Source organism: Synchiropus splendidus, chromosome 4, assembly GCF_027744825.2.
Source record: "Synchiropus splendidus isolate RoL2022-P1 chromosome 4, RoL_Sspl_1.0, whole genome shotgun sequence".
Lineage (NCBI taxonomy): Eukaryota > Metazoa > Chordata > Actinopteri > Syngnathiformes > Callionymidae > Synchiropus > Synchiropus splendidus.
Genome location: NC_071337.1, coordinates 14,256,284 through 14,278,514, shown reverse-complemented (window position 1 = coordinate 14,278,514; position 22,231 = coordinate 14,256,284). Strand labels below are relative to the sequence as shown.

The window sequence follows — 22,231 nt, the reverse complement described above, 5'->3', positions numbered from 1 at the left end:
TTATAGATGTGTTTGCTTGTTATCGTCCATTGAGACCAGCATAGGTCACCTTCCTACTGACCCATTGTGGGAATTGCTTCTGTGTGCAGTTGATTTAAAAACTAAAAGACTTTTAAATGAAAGGTTTTCACAACGTATGAATCAAGACTTTATTTCAAAATCTCACAATGTAATCAGAACATTCCAAATGAAAGGCATCTAAAATAAGCATTTCTATTCAAACGGGACAAAATTATAATCCAGAGGAAATGCTTTACTTTACAACACAAATTAAATAAGAATGTATACACAATATTTACACATTCAAAGTCTTCAACGTGAAACATATATTACTTAAAACCATTAGACAAGTAACTCCAAAAAAGACAATCGAAATATTACATTTTGGCAACTGGCACATATGAAGAAACATATCGCTGATATTACATTTGGCATAGTTGTTGCTGGAAGAGAAATAAAATGCATTGTTCACACCAGTGCTCAGAATCACCAGCAGTGTGCATTACTAGAGCTTGTGAAACTGGCCTTGGACTGACTGAGCCTTCAAGCAAATCATGCGACTTGTGTAGATTTTGTGAAGGTTAAGGTGGCAGTGGAGTTCTCACAATCATTTACAACTATACATTTGTTTAGTATCAATTTCTGTCGGTTCAAAATGGCAACATTCCAGGGAGAACTGCTTTTGTCAACATTCTGTAAGTGGTCAAAATGATCAAATATTGCTTTAAAAATGAATACAAAACGTAGCAAAAACTTTCCAGACTGCCCACAGTCGCTGAAACTGGTTTTCTTCCTGAGGACGTGTAGGGTTTGTTTGGAATGCTTGGATTAGCATTTGGGCCCATTAGAAACGTGGGTAGTTTTGGCCTTCACATGACACAACTCTTCAACTGCTGGCAATAGAAACCACGAAGGAACAAGATAAGTTAAACCTCAAGAGACTCACAAGCCCATTTTTCAAAACCTGTGAACTCTGGAATATCTTATCCTATGACTCTGTCGGGACATTAAACCATCAGAGTCACAAGTATGAGCTGCTTATTTTGTTACTTGAAAACAATGTTTAGTCGGGTGCAGTGTTTGCCAGCGGTGTGAAATGGGTCACCCTGATTCTTGATCTAAAGCTTAGCGGGGGCTCTGTAGTGCATCTGGGCAGAAGACAATCTGCGTTTCTTTTCCTGAGTTCTAGAATCAAGAAGGGAAATGTGAAACTAGTTTCCTTACGACCAGCAGGGGGCCTTCTTAACCTGAGAGCAAGGCTTGGGGACTTCATCTCTGGGCTCAGGGATGAAAAATATCAGGGTCAGAATCAGACCTCGCTGATGGTTTGCTCGGAAGGCCTGAAGTTGATGGAGCTGGACGAGGGCATGTAGAAAGAGTGAGACTTGCGAGTGATCCGGGCTCTTTTGGTGGCCACGCACATGTTCCTCTTGCTGGAGAAGATGATGTCAGTGATGAACTTCTTACATTCCAAACACACATTCGTGGAGACCCAGTCTATAGTCAGTTCCTTGGGCAGCTCGGGTTCCACCGCCGGGCGACTTTCCTCACTGTCCGTGCTTTGTCTGGTGAACCTGAAGTCAGAGAAGTAAAGTGTTTGGACGTTCAAACTAGATGACATTGTCAACACACCATACCTGTGAACACTCCTTCGAATGGAGTTCCTGTTGTCGTCTGTCGACCGCTGGAAGGGCTGCCTCTTCATCTCCGCCGCCTGACACGCCTCTTTGGCCAGCTCGGGAGAACCCAAAGTGTAGAAGGGCAATGTGCAATAGGGCTTCGACGGAAGCTTCATCTGAGGAAAATCAAAGCATCTGTAAGGTTGCGTTCAAGCTCTGTTTGAATCAGGGGTTACACCAAGTGCTGTGCCTACCTTCTTGCAGCACTGGGAGCAGACATGACTGAAACAGAGGACAACGTTCAGACCTACAAGTTCTTACTTTGGAAGATGGACAGTGACTTGTGTTACCTTTTGCAGAACTGACAAGGGTACGACCAGGTAAACAGGGAGAAGCGCTTTGTCCGACACGAAAAGCAAAGCTGTGGAAAGACATTGTTAGGCACCATAACATGTGCTGACACAGCGCAATATTTTTTACCTTTCCTTCCTTGAGGGACTTGTAGATGTCCTCATAGTGCTGATATCTCTCAAGCTCTGCCTTGACCAGAACCTGTCTGATGTGCATCACCTCCTCCACTGTCAGCGTGGATGGATAGCAGAACTCCTCCTACATGAAACGTTTAACATAACTTTTTATTCTTTTCACCTCTCTAAATTCCAGGCAGGGTGACATGGCTGGTCAGGTCGATGTAACAAGGCAAGGTGCACAAAAGTAATGTGAAATTAATGAAAACAAATGGAACAATAGCATATAGCTTCAGCTCAATATGATGCTCACCATGTCCACTAAAATGCAAAGCTAATAGATGCAACTATGTAAAACAAACTGTGACATAATAGGTGCACAACAACAAACGCAGTGAAAACTATGAATCACAATTTATGACTAAGTGACACAGAAAGCTACACCACACCCCAAAAACACACTCCGAAGATCTTGCTGTTCGACAAGACACATTGTCACAAAGTTTAAATTGAAGTAGCCATATACAAATTTTAACAAGTGGGCAGTTTAGAAAAAGTTAATCTTATCGAATCAATCTCATCTTAACCATTAAGAGTTAAATAGAAGGTGATAACGCGAAATCAGATGATGTAGTTTATCGTCTGAAGTAGCATTTTTTCCAAACGTGATATCATGCTCATCCCCCACATGACTTAATCCAATAAGACCACTTGGTCAACAGGAGTCCCGAGACGGCTGAATCAGGTTCTCCATTATGTCAAGAGGGGACATCAGCTCAGAGGACAAACAGGAAGTGCAGACCACACAACTCACAGAAAACATCAAGCGTATTATCAGACTCTGACCTTTGAAGACCGCTACAATGGTTGGATTTAATTTAAAGATAGCAGGTCCAATCCTATTTTACGATTATTGAAATTATGGAATTAGTTTTTATTAATTATGTCACTGTATGTGCCTCACTTCACCTTCCGGTTGTATGAAAAAAATATTAAATTGACAGTTTTTTTTTTTATTTCATGTGTAAATAACAGACTGGATGAATTCGATTTCAGTTGCTAAAGTAATAACTGTTGTTTTAGGTTAAAGCAGCGGACTACTTCGCACTGCAATTACACCATGCTATCGCTAGTCGGCGTCAAAACATTGTATGGTTTTTATTGAACGTTGCGTCCGTGACCTACCAGCGGACACAACATTTCTTACATCAGTATGTCCAAATACTTCCTGAAAACTGGGAGTTTGAGACGTCAACTATATAAAGCAGATGACGTGATGAACATTAGAAGCCCCAAAAGGTGGACATTTGTTTAAGTCACATAATCTTGGAAGGAAACTGGAGGAAAAGGAAGCAGGCAGTAGCATTTAAATAAATTACAGTTACTTGTTACTTCTGGTTGGCACCAGAGTGAAACCAGTGAGTGATGGGAATGAAGCAATTTCCTCTAAACTGCATGCTGTCTGGTGGTTCCAATTAAGTCCATCATCCTCACCGGACTCATATGACCCAGCTCAGAATGACTCAGAGCAGATGACCTCACTGCAGACAAATATTCAGTCAGTCGATTGTACACGCTGCGCTTTTGTCTCTGCGGCCACAGTCACTGGCTGCATGTTTTGCCATCAGGTTTGTGTCCTGGGCTTCTACCGACCCAGTTACTCAAGTCATGTGCTCATGACTTGAGTAAGAAGTAGATGTTGCTCATACAAGCAGAGACAAACTTAAAGCCCTGACACTGAACGCACCAGAGACTTGGAGTTCTGCCTTGATGGAGGAGTAAATGACGAAACGGTGCGATAGCTCCTCGGCTCTGAAGGCAGACGCCTCTGCGGCGACTGGCGTTTATCTGGTTGAGGGGTGGAGAACACTGGAAGAACCTTTGGGGCTGCTAAAACAAAGAATAAAAAGGTGATATAGACTGACAGCACTGAGTTTCTTGACACAAGAAGAAAAATATTTGTGGTATATCTAACTCACTCTTTGCTATGACGGGAGTGCTGCACGACAAATCCTCCTGCAAACAAGCGATTACAACCTCAGTGTGTCACGTCGCAAACAGATGTGGCTGTGTCATACACGTGAGAGGCAGACGCTGTTGAGGAAACACACCACTCCAAAACCACAGAAGTGTTTACTCGCTAAATTCTTGACCTCGACAGATAACTGGATTATCTTCATTGAATTTGATTCTCTAACTGTATAGTTGCTAAGAACATGAGGAATGAGAGGGACAACAAATAATCCTGCATTATCACCCTCATATGCAAGTAAACAAGAGCAGGCCTGCTTCCATTCTGCACATCTTAACGGATAGACTTCATCTCCACAGTTGAAATTGTCGACTTCATTAAGAGAGACTTACATCTGAGTCAAAGCTTTCCATTTCAGAGAGAGCGGGCGCCTTCAGCAACTTTCGTCTCTGGCCGAGCAGCTGCCCGCTACTTTCTGGGGGTCCTGAGGGGCCGCCTTCCGACGGAGAGCTGACGGGAAGCTTAATAGGTGCATCTGTGGCGTCTGGCAGAAACAAAGCAATGACTCAGGAGGAGGACAACATGTCCTCCCAAACAGCACAGCAACAACCAAGAATGCTGATAAATACTATTGACACAATGCTTTAAAACAAAGTCTGTTTAAACATTAAGATGAACATAAATCTAACTTTTACTTACACCATCAATAACTTACCAACGTCACCACGAGCCATTCAAGGTCGGCAGTATAATAAATGGGATAAATAAATAGGAAACTCCTCAATAAGATCGACCCAAGAGAAAAAATATAAAGACCTAGGTAGTCACTAGTGTACAGCTTATCACAGTGAAATGGTAAATGCAAAAAATATAAAGTCAGGGCGACAGGGATCCTCAAATTTTATTTCCTTTAATTTAATTATTTTGAATGACATGATGTTGATATGATAATAGCTGACAACTGAATAAGAAAAGTCTTTTTCATGTTCCTTAAATGTTTTTACAGCACAATTACCAAGCTGTATTAAAAAGGTGTGGTTAGGAATACGTCCCAGAAGGCATTTAAGTACATTTACCTAAGCTGCGGTACAAATCCTGAGGAGTACTTATACTTTTCCCAGCACCTGCAATTGAAGCAACAACACAGTGCTGAGTTTCGAGCGACCTATCATTACAAAAAATGCTAAAAAGAAGACGCATCTTACCCAAACGGGTTTTCCGGGTTACTGTGGGTGAGACAGGCCTGAGCCTCCAGCTTCCTGCTCGGATCTCTTCTTGAACACGATCGAGAAGAAACAGAGGTTGGGTGGACAACTGCTGCGAGCTGAAACTCTTCCCACCGCCTGTCAGAGACAGCACATTCATCATTCCAAACAGACCTCGGTTTGAAAATCTTATGTGTGAAGCACCAGATCTGACAGGATCATGTGTTATGGGGGCACAGCTGTGGGTCTGTGTGAGAATACAGAGGGGTGAGGTAGGGAGCGGACTGCAGTACAGAGGGTCGTCCTGTGACTGTCGGCAGTCCATTCAACTGATCCATTATTAAACATTTCCAATAGACTGCTGACACACAGCGATTACGTCATATTCCCTGCTGCAGGAGTAGATTAGAAGAGAGGATCAGTAATCTCAACCGCATTGCTCAAAAGCTTTTATAACCCAGGTGACAACCCCTCCCTGGAGCAGATTCCACAAGGATTAGGAGCACTGATTCACCAATATCTGTGAATAATATTTATGTTAATGATAGAATCTTTTTCAAATACAACAATTAGAGTGATCAAGTATGATTTTACATAATAACATTAAAGATTATACTGTACAAACTATGCACAGCTAACCACATCAGGGATAATCTGGATTATTTGAAACATGCCGTATCGCCAGGAATGGTGTAATCTAGACTTTATTTTAAATAAAAGGTAGAACTACATTTAAAAAAGAGTTTCATACACCTTTCTTCATGCTTTTAGACTTGACTTTGCATAGATCGTCTTTAACCATTTGAGGCCCAAATGAAATATTGTGTTGACGCATTCTTTTAGCTTGACTTCCATTCTATTTTTTAGATTAAAACGGATTTCCCTGCTCCAGACTACATGGGTCTAAGGGGGGGATTTCAAACTGTCCCTCAACAGTTTGAGGAAGTAAGCCTCTTTCAGCAAAATAAGCCTAAAATACTTCAATTTCACTGCATGTTCTTCTCTGCCACACATCATTCAAACATTTCATGCAGGCAAGTCCATAACAGAAGGATTTCTGGTCCTTTCTCAAGGCAGGGTTGGTGACAGGGAGGGGATAAAAAACACAGTGCACAGTAAACAAACAGGAAAGAGGCTGCACTGTGTCTAAAAATAACCTGGAGTGAAACACAGGTTCACAGGTGAGGCAAAAAGCTTTACCTGATGAGTCAAAGCTGCGCGACGTGCTAAGAGGTCGCATGACTGGCAGATAGTTTGATATGGAAGCAGAGTGGAAACAAGGAAGGAGTCAATGAATTAAAACAGCTTGACAAACACAAGACTAGATCTGAAGTAATTGGCCTCTTTATGTGAAGCGACAGACATCTTATTAGCAGGCACAATGCCTTTGTTACTTCGTGACCAAGTGACCGCAGAAAACATTACTGTCAAATGCCTGACTATCTAAGAATAGACAAGAGTGAAATTATGTATAATATATATATATGTATGTATAATATTTTTTAAGTCAAATGTGTCTTTACAACTGTAACATTTAAGCAAACAGAAACTAAGCGCGCAGCAGAGCGCTTCCTGTTCAAACACCATGACACCTTTGATCAATGTAGGAAGCGTAGTGTGAAGTCAACGTGATGGATTCAGGATGACTCATTTCTGGTTAATGATTTTGTCCTCGTGTGAGGCCATGTCAGTTTATCAGCCCCACCTGTCAGTGAAACGATAAACCTAGCCCGACTAGAACAGACTGATATGTAAATAGTTCTAAGTCTTACCCAAACGGTGACGGCGGATCATCTCTGCCGTCGTGGGCCTGAGCTGCCGATCAGCTCTGATGTCCTCCAGGAGGCGCTCATGGAGGCTCTGCGGTCGCACTGGTTGAGGTTTCATTTTGCGGGCTGATACCTGTCAGGAGGAACCACAAACAATGTCAACTATAATAACTATATCAGGGGCTTTTTTCTTCTCCCATCACCGGACAGACTAGAATGATCAATGATGATGATCCAATGACTCTTGACAGCTGAACCTCTGAGCATTGACTGAGCACTCTGTGCCCTGTTTAAACTACTCAATGACATGTCACTTTTCATCACTTCATCTCCCCTCTAGTTTTTAAAAATTTCAAAGAGTATGTAATTCCTCCCTCTGGTTCGGCCCAGTGGCTCCTCCCAGACCAACCCATCCCTGGTTCCGTTTCCAAAGTGTCCACTCAACAGTGATATTACACATCTTAACCTCACTCCTCATCTTATCTCAGTAGGAGACTATCCCCAACTGTAGACAGGAACCTGTGTTATTCCCCATGCGGAGATCCTTTTTGGTCATGACAGACTTTAAATCCACCGGTGAAGATCAATCCTTGGTTTTAGGTGTGAGTCCTTTCATCAACATGAACCTCCCCACCCATTGCAACGCATCACAAACCAACAAGAAGCTTATACCACTTGTGATTAGTAGTGTTGTAGCAGGATTCTGGTCATCATGCTGCTCGAATACAAACGTGAGCAAGAAGTGCACTTACAGGTTTGAGCGGAGGTCGTGACCTGATGAATTCCAGGATGATCTCATGAGCACTTTTCCTTAACCGGGGCGGAATATCTCCATTCACCTGTCATCAAGAGTCACACAATGACAAAGCAGTCCATTTAAATTCCACCGAACAAATGACCATAAAGAAAGTGATTAGTGCAATCTAACTATTGTTCTGTTTCTCGTAACAGCTGCTGTTATTGGAGCATATTGAAACATCAACAATAACAGAGATTTTATATCAAGTAGTGACTATTATGAAAGCCTGTCCCTGTCCTGATCATGTGGCCGTGGACGGGACCTTCAACTGTGGACACTCCAATTGGTCGCCTCTACTCTCCACCTTCACCTTCTTTCATAAAATAACTTTGTATGAGTACTGACGACAAACACCTCAACCGGCAACATCTGATCTATTCAACAATGATCTTATTATTGAGGGTATTTTGAGGGCACTTCAATCGTGTGGCATTTCAGTACCTATCAGCAATTACAAAATAGTTGACGTAAACCAACCACTGCGTCCTTCGTATCACATTTCAATTGTGTTTGCATTCTTGTGTTGACTGTCCAAACATTCCCTGATGGAAACTTGTGGTGTGTGATCTGCCATCCGAAGACACTTTTTATCAAATAATCTACTTAGTACCAGTCTTGGAAGGTACATACAATGCTCTGCCTCTGGGGTGTCCACACTTACAAGGCTTGAGAGCTGCATTAAAATGCCCATGAGGTTAGGATCAACCCATCGTTTAGTGAAGTGAAATGAAATGTAACCATCGCTCTCATAACCTCACAAGGTCGATAGACTCTATAAGTATGTTATATTGTTACATTGGCATGACACAGTTCATTAACGGAAAAATCTCCAGAAAGTCATTAATGACGGAACTCACAATAAATTTTACACTTTTCCAGGACAATACTGAAGAAATATTATAAATAATGTGGAGACATTATCATTAGTTCAGATTGCATTCTCCAAATTATTATACAAACTGTAAATAAGTCCCTTTTTCAGAGTGATAAAAAATATATTTCCACACTTCATGTGTCAGAGTTTTGGGGTGGGAATGGCCCTCAGCACTTTTTTTCAGGAGTGCTGCAGTACTTTGTTCCTTTTCTTCAATTCTCCAAAATTAATTATAATTCAAATAAATTTTTAAAGGGCTTAAAGTCAAAATTCTGCAGCGATTTCTTCATACAGTTCAATAATTCATTACAAAATGTTATTCATAGAGTATGCATCAATTCATTTCATTTCATTTCATCTTAATATGAAGGCCTGGCTTACAGGGAAAAGGGGATTTTTATTTTGAATTGCATGAATTTGTGCTGGTCCCGCTATGCGATTATATATCGCACTAAAAATATAAAAAGAATGTAAAAATATATTAATAATAATACAAACCAATTTACCCCACCAAACATGCATGCTGAATAACAATGGCAATACTGTTCAAATAAATCACAATTCAATGTTTTTCCCAAATCATTCAGCCCATTCTGCACAGTCTTGTTCGTGTCGTTACAGCTGCTTTTTTTTTGTTAAATTCACTAGCCTCAATGCCAAGTCGCAAATACTGAACCAATGATCTTAAATGAACATCCTAGGTATATTTCCCATGTGTCAGGTTCTTATTGAGCAACTGTTTTGATCAACTGGATCTACCGTATGGTGATCATCTACATCATATTCTGCCAGTCTTTATTGTTTATCAATACTGCATTGCTTCCTGTAGGTTAAAACTGTTTGATGCTTTACCTATACAGTATGCCCAATAAAGCAATGTGGACTCACCATGACTTTTCGCAGCTTGTAACGTTTGGAGCGAATGTCATCCATCAGCATCTCGTACGGTGTGAGCTGGTATTCGATGGGTTCAGGAGCGTAATGCTGGCTGCTCACTTTCCTTAATTTGACTCCATTCCTGAGATCACGCATCACCTGGCCCCAGAACAGCGCCTTACAAGAAACCAAGAGTTAGAACTGCTGCTTTACAGGAAATGCTTTTAACTACCGGGGAATCTTACCCAATCAGAACTATTTAGCATATTGAGGTTTTCAGCAGAGTCCACCTGAGTCTCCATTTTCTGCAGGTTCTGTCCAAGAAATGGGAGTTTCAGAGATTAAAAACGCAACAATCTGCTTATACTGCTTCTGAATGTTGCATATACAGAATCACAGGTTTGCAAAGCACCTCTTTATGATGACCATTTCTCACAGATTCATTGAGTCCGTAATAGGGTGAATCACTGAAAACTATGTGTGACCGCATCATTTTGTAACACCACTCAGCTTCATCATTGCAACTTCGATTTATTCCTAGCACGTCTCAACAACCACTTCCTGGTTAGTTTTCAAAATAAAATGTAGGAACAAGCAGTTTCAAATTCAGCAGAGAGGAGAGTCGATTTTTCAAAAATCATTCTCTGCAGACGCATGTGGCTTTGATACCGTTGGAAATGAGTAACTTGCCACAATAAAACTTCCATGGTTTGAAAGTTTAAAAGTAGGTGACGCATTCAAAGATGAAGGTTATTTTGCGCCACACCCTAGTTGGTATTGCAGGTCTTTGTTTCTTTGCTTTGTCTCTCACAAGTAGTTGCTAATTTAAAATGTGTTTTAGAAAAGCTCATTTAGTGCTTTACACTTAAAATATTAATGGCTCAATTTGTACCTCAAAATTATGGATAATTTTAAGATACTAATAACCTTACCTTAGCTTATATCCTTTAAAAAAAAACTCAAGCTAAGTTCGGGGAACAGTACAGCGCAGGAGAAAATAAAGAAGAATGCAAAATAAATTTAAAAAATAAATAAAAACTCACACATTATAGAAATGTTTATTTAAAACATGCAAGTATAGTTCCAAATGTTCAGATGGAGCAGACGCCATTAGAGACTGCAGTTTGCTATGGACTGGCATGACATGCAGAATTTCTCCTTTCTGCACTGAAGCTGAAGGGTGGAAGGTGTTGCCTTTGAATGCTCTCTGACGGAATCTGTCTGTCACTTCCTCCATAGAGTCCAGGAGGTCAGTCAGATCTCTTAACCACTTTATCAGTCTCTGTCTAGGATGCCAAAGAACACAGAGGCCACCACAGCGGCATAAAAAGTTCAGTGTCGTAGCTCCATAAGACAACAGTGAATATTTTAATGGGAAAATATCCTTATCCAAAACCTAGTAAAATCATTTCTACATGGAAACAGGAGCTGCCCTCATTTCTAATACTTGTCAACAATAAAAATGTCCTCTCACTTTAGAAAAAGGAAAAACATAACAGAAACACTTGAAAAACAATCCCTTACACTGCCTCCTGACTCCGGGATTGTAAAGGTCACTTCAGGCTCCAATCTTCACTACCCTGAACCCATCAACGAGCAAGAAGGAAATGACCCTTCAAAAATTCCTACATGAAAGAGGATATTTTCTCAAAAACGATGAAGTGAAACCACCAAAACATTAGTGAATTTCAAATTAAGAATCATTTTATTTATTTTTATTTATTTATTATTTATAACAATAATATTAATAATTAATTAAATTGTCGTCCAAATCCAGAGAAAACTAACAGCCTCTGATCTGAGGTCCACAACTTTTGCTTTCATTGTCTGCTGGACACTCGCCACCAACAGGATCAGGACTTTCCTTTCCTTTAGTGACACAACTATAATTAAAACCTTCAAACAAACCTTGACAACATCAATGTTTGCATCTTCCAACAACCAAACAACAATAAAAGACGGTTTTATAAAAAAAATAGCAAAAAGTAATGATTTGCAAACAGCTATGGTACGTGCCCAGCGACTCATTGGGAATTATCCAGAGATATTTCGTGCCACAGAGTGCAAAGCTGTTCCTATGGTGGGTCAGCCCTCACCAAAAGCTCCTTAAATGGCAGTAATAAGGTTACAGGAGATTCTATAAATGCACTTTACATAACAGGGTTTTGTGAATCACCCTTCTGTGCATTAAATTAAGCAAACATCTATAGCATGCTGCCGTAGCTTTACAGTACACATGGAATGGTGTATGCTCAGATTAGAAGCGTTGCATGTGACAGACACTAACCTGATCAGAGCAGCTCCCAAACGTTTATACAGCAAACATTTACTGTACTCTGGAATCTACAGTTTAATCCTCTTTCCATATGTAGATGGGATTTACTGTTGCTGTTTGTCAGATTTGAATTATACATCAACTAATAATGACAGTTATTTATTGCTGGTGCTATTGGATTTGAGCACATTTTACTGTACCTCTTACACATACAAAATTCTGATGATGTGACAAACATGATCTAGGCCACTAACAGTCATAGATCAAATAACTTATAGCAACAAATCAAGGGCTTCAACAACCAGGATTTAGGACTAGTGGGATTTAGCTCCTCTTGAATTAGTTACGTGCAATAATATGACGCCTTTAAAGCTGCGAAAGTCAGCCGGCGTCATATTTTCCCTCATGTATCCAACTCACAACACAAAGTGTGAATGAGCAGACTTGACCCATCAACAGTGTAGCAACACTGACCTCCTTAGCGCTTGAGATGTTCTCCAAAAAAGTGCGTAGCTCCAGAGACTCGGCGAAAAGAGCCCGGCACACGGCCTGGTAGTGGTTGGAGGCGTCTGATGGGTTGATCAGGTGGGAAGAACAAAGCTGTAGGGAGTGAAATGTATAGTGAGCGATATCTTGTGAACAAAATCAATTGTGATCCGTCAGTGAAAGCATGTTCAGAACTGTGAGTATTCTTTCCAAAAGATGCACCGGTTGTTACGGGAACCCCAAATCGAAAAAAATTAATGGAAGTCCTTGGGGAGATCAAAGTTATTTTCCACTTTGCCTCATGCTCTGGATCACACACAGACATATGCTGTGCCTCAATTTAAATGATAAATAATGATGTGTGTTGTGACTACGTTTGTCGAGTAATTTATGATTTATTTGCTTTAGAAAACACATTATTTGGACGACAAATCAAATGTCGCATGTATGATGTCACAGCAGAATCCGACTGTTCCGGCGCTAAGGCAGATGCTAGATGTACTTAACCATCAAAAGGTAGAAGATAGTGAACATTAGCAGACATCTTTCAATACTTACTGTAAAGCTTGTTCAGCAGCTCCACAGTTGGTCGAGTAAGAGCCTGCGACGTGCATTGTAGTTTGCTACTACATATCACACAAAACCTAAAGTCACTTTTGATGCTGGGAGACTAAAGCTCTGATGGAATGTATCTTTCAAATTCACAGACCTCATATGTGAGATCTATAGCATATTTCAAGATAGATCAGAAAACCTGTCCATATCTTTTGTTAACTAAGGTCCCATGAGGCAGAAGTAGATGGGTGTCGCTTATTGAGCTCCCCATTTTCTTGGCTGAAACCAGGTGCTGATTTTTAAGCGACTCTGACAAACCAAATGGATAATGCACCAAAAGCAACTTGTTTTTTGACAATCTGTTAAATAACACTGAATAAAACAGACCAAAAATAAATAAATAGAGCAACATTTGAAATGGCAATGCAAGGAAAATAAAAGCATTAGCCTGGATACCATCCCAGTCACGCTCATATTCCGTCTTGTGACTGTTGACAAATTTCCAAGTCGCTTACAGTGTATAATTCAAAAGATTAATAGGTGTAACAACCAGCACACCTCACCTATTCTTGATAGCCTGCGCTACACAGGAGAACTCAACACCAGAAATTTGACCAAGATAATTTAGAAGAACGAATATCAGACACGACTCCAGTAAAAGTTGAGCTGAAGAGGAACTTATTCCAACGCTCTTCTACACCATTTAAAAGCCACTCATACATTCAGGTGAGATTCTGACAGTGATACAAGATGCCAGGGAAACAGATTAGCTGTCAAATTATCTCCACTCACACAAAGGAGGAAACCAGACGAATTGCATATTTCAACCATCCCTAAAAGGGTTTGGTCGGCCACTGGAATGTTTGACTCAGCACTTGTTGTCATCTGGCTTCTTCTATGACGGAAAACTCACAGGTGAGATTCGCATTCGTAACGCAGCTCCTCGAGTTTCAACATCAATGCCTCCAAAAGGTAATGCATAGAGAGATACAGTAGTTATGAGGAAATTAACTGATCGAGGAAACAGGTTGATAGAATCATTTGGTACCATGCGGAAAAGGAATGGAGCCTATTTCACTTCAATTACAGGTCACATTCTCAAGGGTTTCTTGAGAATCCGCACCATGACCAACACAATCGCATGGAACTTCAACTTCTTTCACAGATGAAGTTCAAAATGGCGGGCACAGTAAAGAGCACAGCACAGAATAGTTGAAATGTCAGGAAAAATAAATGGTTTAATAAGCACTAATAGCATTTCATTGAATGCGTTTTTGACACTTCTCACCGTAACTGATGCATTTGTGATGAAGAAAATCAATAGCTATGGGAAAAGCAAAGGGTGAGGAGTCAATTTTGAAGAGATACAACCTTAGTTAGTGTTTATGAGATAAAAGATAAATGTGGGACAGCAGGCAGAGTGTGTATACTCACTAGTGTTTATCATACTGTGTGACAGCAGGGAAGGTGGTTAAGAAAACTAACAACAAAAATACATCAAATGTGATGAGGTTTTAGTTTTTTATGAGAGATATTTTAAAAAGGTCAGCAGCATGGTACGCGCCATACTAGAAATATGACAAGAATGGACACAACCATGGAAATGCTCATCAATAACAGACTTCTATATCACTATGGCAGGGGTCACCACGCTTTTTCAGCCAGCAGGCTAGTTATAAATGACAGTCACAATGATCCACCAACCATGAAAAATATTATTTCCATGTATTTATAATAATAAATATATTGATTATTCTTCATTGTTCTTGTTCTTTCTCATCAGAGTGATGGCAACAACACAGTGCACAAAGCATCTTCATACAACAAAGTGAGGTGAGACACCTACCGCAATGACGTCTTTGAAGCTGGAAATCTTGTTGATTGGTTTTTGTGTGATGTTGGACGGTAAAGAGGCATCCTCCTCCTCCTCCTCCTCAGTTTCTTCATCCTCTTTCTCCACAGCTTCATAACCCTCATCAGGGAAGGTGTCACTTTCACTGTCTTGTGAGTTGGTCATCAACTGGATCAAGTGTTCCAGCGGGGCACTGAGTTCACGTTCTTCATTTTCACTGAGGCCGTAGTCCAGAGCCTTATAGATCATGACACCCAGGGAGTCGATAACCTGCAACAGTATAAACAAGACTGCATGAAATAACATGGAAGTCCTATTCAGAAGTTACACAAAAGGTACTTTGCTTTTCCAAATGGACTACATTTGCTACAAACTCTGACATCGTCGCAGATGGAATCACACTGTGCTAGCAATCTAGCTCTGAACAGCTGGGATTATCATTAACAACTTAATTATTTTATGAGAACAATCTTCAAATCCAGGCCAGCCACCATCACAACTCAGAGAACTTCGGATACATGACGTGTACTGACATGCGCAAATATTTCAGCATTTTAGTTCCTCGATTTTAATAGTCCAGACTTTTGCACATTTTACACATCATTCAAGACATAAAACCAGCTCATAATTTGCCCATTATTAATCATGTTTCAGATGAATTCTTAATACATACATAAACAACGGCAACTACAACAAAATGTGTAATGTCTTTGCAATACACCATTCATCATCTCAATTATTTTTCAATTTGGGTTAAGTAAAAAGACACCAACTCCCCATTTATGACGTGAGCAAATTGTGTATGTAATTTCACCACACTCTCCAAAATGTATCTATCATTATGAAAGGTTGAAATATCATGTGAAATGCGAACACCGTCATTTGCTGGCAGTGTTCAAAAATGACAACACAGCATTTATTGCGCTGGGACCTTCTTAATATAAAAACAACAATAATCAACAGCAAGTAAAAGCTGACAAATTTAATAAAACAACTATAAAATAGCAGGTAATTTTCAATGTCAATATCATTAAGACAATCGTAACAACTGATCTCCATGTTCCCACATAGATACAGCGATTCATTGTTCAAGAAGGGAGGAGTCCAAATACATAATATGGGTGAAACCAGTCATTACACTAGGAACAAAGCTCAGCAAAGTATAGTGGCAATGATGCTGTTGACTCTGCATATATATATATATATATATATATATATATATATATATATATATATATATATATATATATATAGTAGTGGTATAGTAGTGGTATATATTATAGTAGTGGTAGTGGTCAGTGAGGCAATATTTTGGAAAAGCGAGTGAGTCGTAGCAGCCCTAGAATAAAGCTATTAGAACCTATAGAATTCCTATTATAGGACTGGACCTCTGTTTTCTACCAAGAAAAGAAAGTTGTCATATGAATTATTGTAATTAAACCCTATATTACTCATGACTCTCGATTCATCCACTTAGTCGATAAAAAGGAGAAATCCACACTTTTCTCCACACATGATGCGTCAGAAATAATCTACAATAATGTTTGTAGGGAAAGAGAGGATCAAAGTTCTCTTATTTATCTTCCACCTCAATTTGCCACTGATAATCCAGCTCCAGGGCTATGCTATTCCTTGATGTTTTATTATGCAAGTTTATAATCCATCAGTCAGAGGCGGCCGGTGGTGCTAGACTAAGTCACAATAGGATCACCTGCTCACAACAATGCAAGATTATGAAATGGAAGTGCAGTTCAAGGAAATCTACTGCACTTTTTACCAGGATTATCGATGGCCCTGTACCACTCTAACCTTTCTGTATATCAAATTTGATAGGTGCACCATTCCCTTCCAACAGGCGTGTCACTCTTGCCCAAATGAGTCATAGAAGTACAAGAAAAAAAGTGCCTAATAATGTAACACAATGAAAGAGTGACCACCCCTTTCTCTTCAGACCTGCTGTATTACTTCAAGCAGTGAGAATCTGCAAAAATAATACAGCTGCTCTCCAGGTCAAAAAAGAGAAATAATAATGTTAGTGGACTGAACTCATTTACAATCAGTGAAAAGAAATGATAAAGTAATATACGCCTAGAATAGGGCGTACAGTATATAATTAAAGCCACTGTGTTGACTTTGTATTGGTTTCCGAACCGACAACACCAGAATGGCAGACATGGTGAGGACGCTCCAGTGACTCAACCACTAACACAGATGTGGAAAGAAAGAGTGGCTTGTGTTTAACCCAAGAGAATGGACTCACACATGCTCGGAAAAGTCCAGCTACGTCTTTAAGTCCCAGAGAGGGAAGATTCCTCTACAGCACACTATGTTTTTTCTGGTTTGGGAGGCGGGTTGAAGTCTAAAAATGAAGCACTCAGTACTGGCCAGTGCAGGTCATACAGGAATCAGCCTCATGCATTTGCTGTACTGGTGATGCAGAGCCTCCACGTCACGGGCAGTTACATAAGCCGAGATTTAACCAGCACAGCGCCCAGGTCTGCAGTCTCATCAGGGTGGATCACAGCGAACACTCCCTCTTTGCATCTTTCCCTGATGCATCAGCTTTATATTCAGTGGTGAAAATGTCACAACTACATTGGATAACTGAGGGACCACCTCATTATGCATCAGCAGTTCACAGGTAAAAAAATTTGTATAGACATAAAATGAAGTTGCAGTACAACATGTAGCACCATCAGGATGTCAATACACTGGTCAGCATTAAGCGTAAAAACAAAAAACTCAAAGATCGATACGAACGGGTGATGTCATTTCTATGGGTATGAAATTGACCTAAAAACCCAAATACAAACTTTACTTTTGCTCCAGCGCTAATTCTTGGCCTGTTGGACAGCATAGATGTGAGCCCTGGCTCACTGGACAAACTAATAGGATTCTGCTTCTAATCTCACCTTAATCTTTAACAGAGCCAAAACTAGGTTAACTCTGTGCTATGGATTTTGGTGGTGACCCATCTCATTAATGAAGTATTAAGACAGTTTATTAAACTATGTTACTCTTTTATTAAAGATATATGCTATTTATAAACATTTTGGCAATGCATAAAAATGTATGTTGGGTTAGGGTTGACGACAATGCAAATGCAGCTACTGCAGACGTGATAGTGAATGTAAAATAGTGACTCATCACACCGATAATAATGTGAGTTTCCAAGCAATTATTATGAGCTTGATCACATGCAGCAAGAATACAACCAGAGGAGGAAATACACCATTGGTATGTGGCTGACGAACCAAATACTTTTAACAACACGCAAACATCATTCTTGGCACGGTCACGGTGGAGGCCAGAAAATCAAATCTCAATGTGACTGAAAGTAAAACACAATTCCAAAAATTGGTTCGAAAGTTTGGGGAATTTGACTGGGGATCACACAAAAACACTATCAACATTGCAATGCCATGAAGAACCACAAGACGAACATGCTGGTCTCTCAGGAGGAGTGGTCAGTGTGTGCACAGACATGATAAACAGGCTCCTGCCAGCAGTTTGACTTGACTTGTTCAGGCCAAACAAACACTGACCGAATGTCTTCCACACACAGTTTTGAGAAAGACAACAGCAAGTGAGTAAGCTCTCCACACAAGACCAGGTGATGCAGAAGTACATTCGCTTTGAGAGAGCGCATGGACTCTTCAGACGTCACACAGACATTTGTGTTTTTCCACACGAACAAGCAACTTTGTTCGGTTTGTAAACTACAAATTCAGGTCTGCGTAATGGTGTAGAACAGTATTTCTCAGGGAACTTACTTCAGGTCGAAAAAAAACGTACTTAATAGAGAAATGACAGTTGAGGAGACAGCACAAGGCAGGAGAAAAACAGTTGCTGTTGCATGGTGAGGAGGGACGTGGCATTACTAGAGCATTAACAAAGATTTGTGGTAGATAGACATTTGTGGCATATAAGTTACAAGCTGCAAGTGGAATAACATTTAGTAGCCACAGCAGTTTGAGATGGCTGACATACTGTGCAATAGTAAGTATGATACAGGCAGCACTGGGAAGCTAGATTGTCTAGAAGTCTAAGTTATAAAAGAGCATGTAGATTTAATAGCATGCCTGGCTGCAGTGTAAACAAACATTTCTATCATTTTGGTGTTAAACCATGTTGTGCTTGATACGCAACAGACTGTGTTCTGTCAGTTTTAATTTGGGGTTAAGTTGTGTATGTGTGGGATGGAGAGTGAGAATGAGAACGTGCCTGAGTCCTGAGATATTTGTAGCTTCGTGTCAACCTACGGAAGACTTGTTTATGACACGTGTTGATAGCATCGACATCTGAGGCCAGCAATGTGCAGGTGGAAACCAGTGCTCTCAGCTTGACTACAAAAACGCTACTGGATTTAGCCAATTTTAGTTGAATCATAGCTCAACAACATGCAGTCATCACAACACGGGAGAGATTTTCATTTAAATACCTCTAGTTGTACAATCATCTGTCATGCCACGATCAGACATAGGATTTCATACGTATTTTAAGACAAAAGGAAATTCTTTGAAAGAATGTTTGATTCATCAACATCAAGCCTTTGGCTTTCATTTTTCTGTCAGGACGGCTTATGAATGATGTCCAACCGCTGAAAAATTTCCATTAAATGACCATGTGACTTAACTGCTTAAGAGGAGAAAGAGTTTCAGAATGAAGAGAGCACAGTATTGGGGGTGACTAGCCGACAACAGAAGCACATGAAGCCAAGAGTTTTGGGGCAAAGAGCAGGTGTGAAGTACAAGTAGTAGTTTAACAAACAAATACCAAAGGAACATCCTTCTCCTTCTTTCATTTCCTCCTTTTTAAATGCAGGTTGAAAAGCTTTTCCAAAATATTGCCTTTTGTGTGACGATAAAGAAACTATCTATTAAGGATGTACAGTATAAAGGTCATGCACAGCAGCAGCAGCGTTTCACGATAAGCAAATATAATTCATGTTCTGGCCAAGATGGCTCTATCTAGGTCACACTTCTCAGTTGACAAAATATTGATTTATTTGATTTACATTTTAAATGACACGACAACCTGATATGAAAAATGTACGCAATTTTGCAAGCCATAGTCTCTAGTCTGCATTGAAGGTTTTTAATTCTGTGAATCTCATTTATAGCAAGCTTCTTGTTCCATTCAGTATAGATTGGTGGTAGTTTGGACTGAAAAGTTTTGTGATGTCATTACTAAATGACAGCCATGTCACCAACGTAAAAGTCGTACGGAAAAGAAAGAAGTGAAATTCTAGAAGTAAAAAGAAGTCAAATCAAAAATTATTACTGCGAGCCAACAAGTAAAACCAGTCTTAAAGCTCTGGTTGAGGGGGAAGTTCCTTTAAAAAATAATTCTCAGGAGGGTTGAGGTGAGGAACTCACCTCTAACACGGTTGCTGTTGACTTGTATCCATCTGTAATGGCAGAGCATAGAGACACATTAGATAGACACATCATCACAAGAACATTTTTAAAAGTGCAAGCACTGATTTACAAGAAGGCGAACACACCTAGTGAGGAATCTGTGACTTAAACACAAAACAAACCAGAGGTGAAAGAGAAAGGTGACGTGCCAGTAAACAATTAGCAGCACATTATATTTAAAACAGAAGCAGGCATGTTGTACATTATTACTTAATCTATTCCGTGTGTCCAACATTGTAGTTGCATTACACCCTTTTAAAGTTCTCAACCTGTTTTGAAAATACTAAGAATGAAAGGAATCCAGATGTCGAACCGCGACTTTCCTTTGCTTTGCTCAGCATGAGATTAGAAAAAAAATGGCAGATCATATCTGGACTGACTGATGTCTTTTTGTACCCAACACTGAAAAGATAAAGTTGTGACCCCAAAGTTTACCACAAGTGGAATGTAGACATGTCACTGAAAAACGAGTGAAAACGTTGCGGCTAAATGACACTTCAAAGAAAGATGCTAATCATAAGAATCTATCCTTACATCTTGTTTTTTGCGAACTGAAAGCTACAGCACACATTTTTCACCTGTGATGCCAGTCAAAACAAACTGTGATGCCAGTCAAAACAAAGACTTCAACTCTATCTGAATTTGGGCATCACGTTATCACCACTCCTACAGATAGATTTGTTCAAAAAATTGTAATTGTATCTTTTTGCAATTCAATTTGTAACACTGTTTGGCATTAACTTCCAATTTTTCTGTTGGAGGTTTCAGCCAACAAAGCAAAGATGTACCCAACCAAGAAACCTCCTGCAGCTCATTTGGGGAAATCTAGATGGAAATATTTCGTTTTTAATGTTATTATTTTTAGAGTTATTTGAGAGTCTCCACTGCTAGATCACCTTTCATGTCTGCCGTTTGTGTGTACTTTTAGTCACTACAACGTGTTTTGTGGTCGGAGCTTGACTTTTAAAGATGATATAAAGCTGTTGCCAATGTTGACATCTTAGTAACAGTTGACTAAATGGGAAGAGAGTGACCATCATTAGAGAGAGAGAAACGCCTCAAAAACCAGTCCAGCGAGAAGACTTGAACCACCATTCCGATGTTTGTCAACAAATTAAAGAGTGGCTGAAATTGAAAGACCGTCTTGTTGTGGCGGTACGAGGGGACGATGGTCATCGTTGAGGCAACGTTTGCTAGCAGCTTTTGTTTTTGCTGCGCATCTACTAGCGGCATTCCCGTTCGACTCTCACCAGTCTTGTCTTGGAAGTGCAGGTACACGGTTCCATCTCGGCGGATTCGGACCTCTTCCGGCCCCTCGATCCGCCTGGAGGTCCGCAGCAGAGCCACGCAGCTCTGGTAGCAGACGGCCCAGGCTTGCTCTTCGTTACACGGCTGGTTGAACAGACCCAGGATCTCCTCCAGGCTCAGCTCCTCGACCGCCGCGCGAAGCTCGGTGTTCGCATCGCCGGTGACCAAGTCGGCCGCCACTTGTCGGAGACTCCTCGGCAAGGTCAAGCCGCCGTCAGTCCCCTGGAGCTTGGACATCCTCACATACTAACAAGAAGACCCAGCGAACGAGGCGCAGAGCTGGATGTGGATGTGACGTTCAACAGTGTTACCTGCTGTGACTGACAGCAACGCGCCAGACTGGAGACTCCGGCTACAGGCCAGCGGCGTGGTCCTAGCGCACGCCCTGTTTGTCGTCACCAGCGTTCTCCCTTTTTCATACAATTGAAATAAAACTGTCCTTGCTTTTAAACATAATTTTATTCCATCTTCACCTATTACAATTGAAGTTTCCTTTATTTAATTGTTTGTTAAACAACTTTAAAATAGTAAACCACAATTGTGTTGTTGTTGTTGTTTTTTTTTTCCAGAATAGCCATAATAAACTCGTGGTGACACTGACAGTTACACAGCAGCATCCATTTCTTACTACTCGGACAAAAGTAAACAAATTTGCTGGACTTTAGACTTCCTCAGGTAAGGAGAGCTGTCGCTCTGTGCTGGAAATGTATGGATACCTTAACACTGTGGTAAAAATTACTTTTAAATTAGTCTA

The 22,231-nt window shown here is 40.4% G+C and overlaps 1 protein-coding gene across 2 annotated transcripts; it reads right to left on the bottom strand.

Annotated features, from left to right (window-relative positions):
* Nucleotides 1-146: 146 nt before the first annotated feature.
* On the bottom strand, nucleotides 147-21,813 carry spire1a (spire-type actin nucleation factor 1a). 2 transcript variants are annotated; one of them, XM_053863485.1, is made up of 19 exons: nucleotides 21,420-21,813; nucleotides 20,128-20,159; nucleotides 14,744-15,019; nucleotides 12,331-12,456; nucleotides 9,827-9,895; nucleotides 9,594-9,758; nucleotides 7,785-7,871; nucleotides 7,036-7,165; nucleotides 6,464-6,505; nucleotides 5,264-5,401; nucleotides 5,135-5,182; nucleotides 4,451-4,602; nucleotides 4,066-4,102; nucleotides 3,834-3,976; nucleotides 2,100-2,228; nucleotides 1,970-2,040; nucleotides 1,874-1,901; nucleotides 1,638-1,795; nucleotides 147-1,574 (listed from the first exon to the last, which is right to left on the bottom strand). In XM_053863485.1, the coding sequence occupies exons 1-19, from the start codon at nucleotides 21,712-21,714 to the stop codon at nucleotides 1,310-1,312; spliced, it is 2,391 nt and encodes a 796-aa protein (XP_053719460.1). In that variant the 5' UTR covers nucleotides 21,715-21,813; the 3' UTR covers nucleotides 147-1,309. The 2 variants fall into 2 exon arrangements, with proteins under 2 accessions (XP_053719460.1, XP_053719461.1); XM_053863486.1 differs by lacking the exon at nucleotides 6,464-6,505.
* Nucleotides 21,814-22,231: the final 418 nt, after the last annotated feature.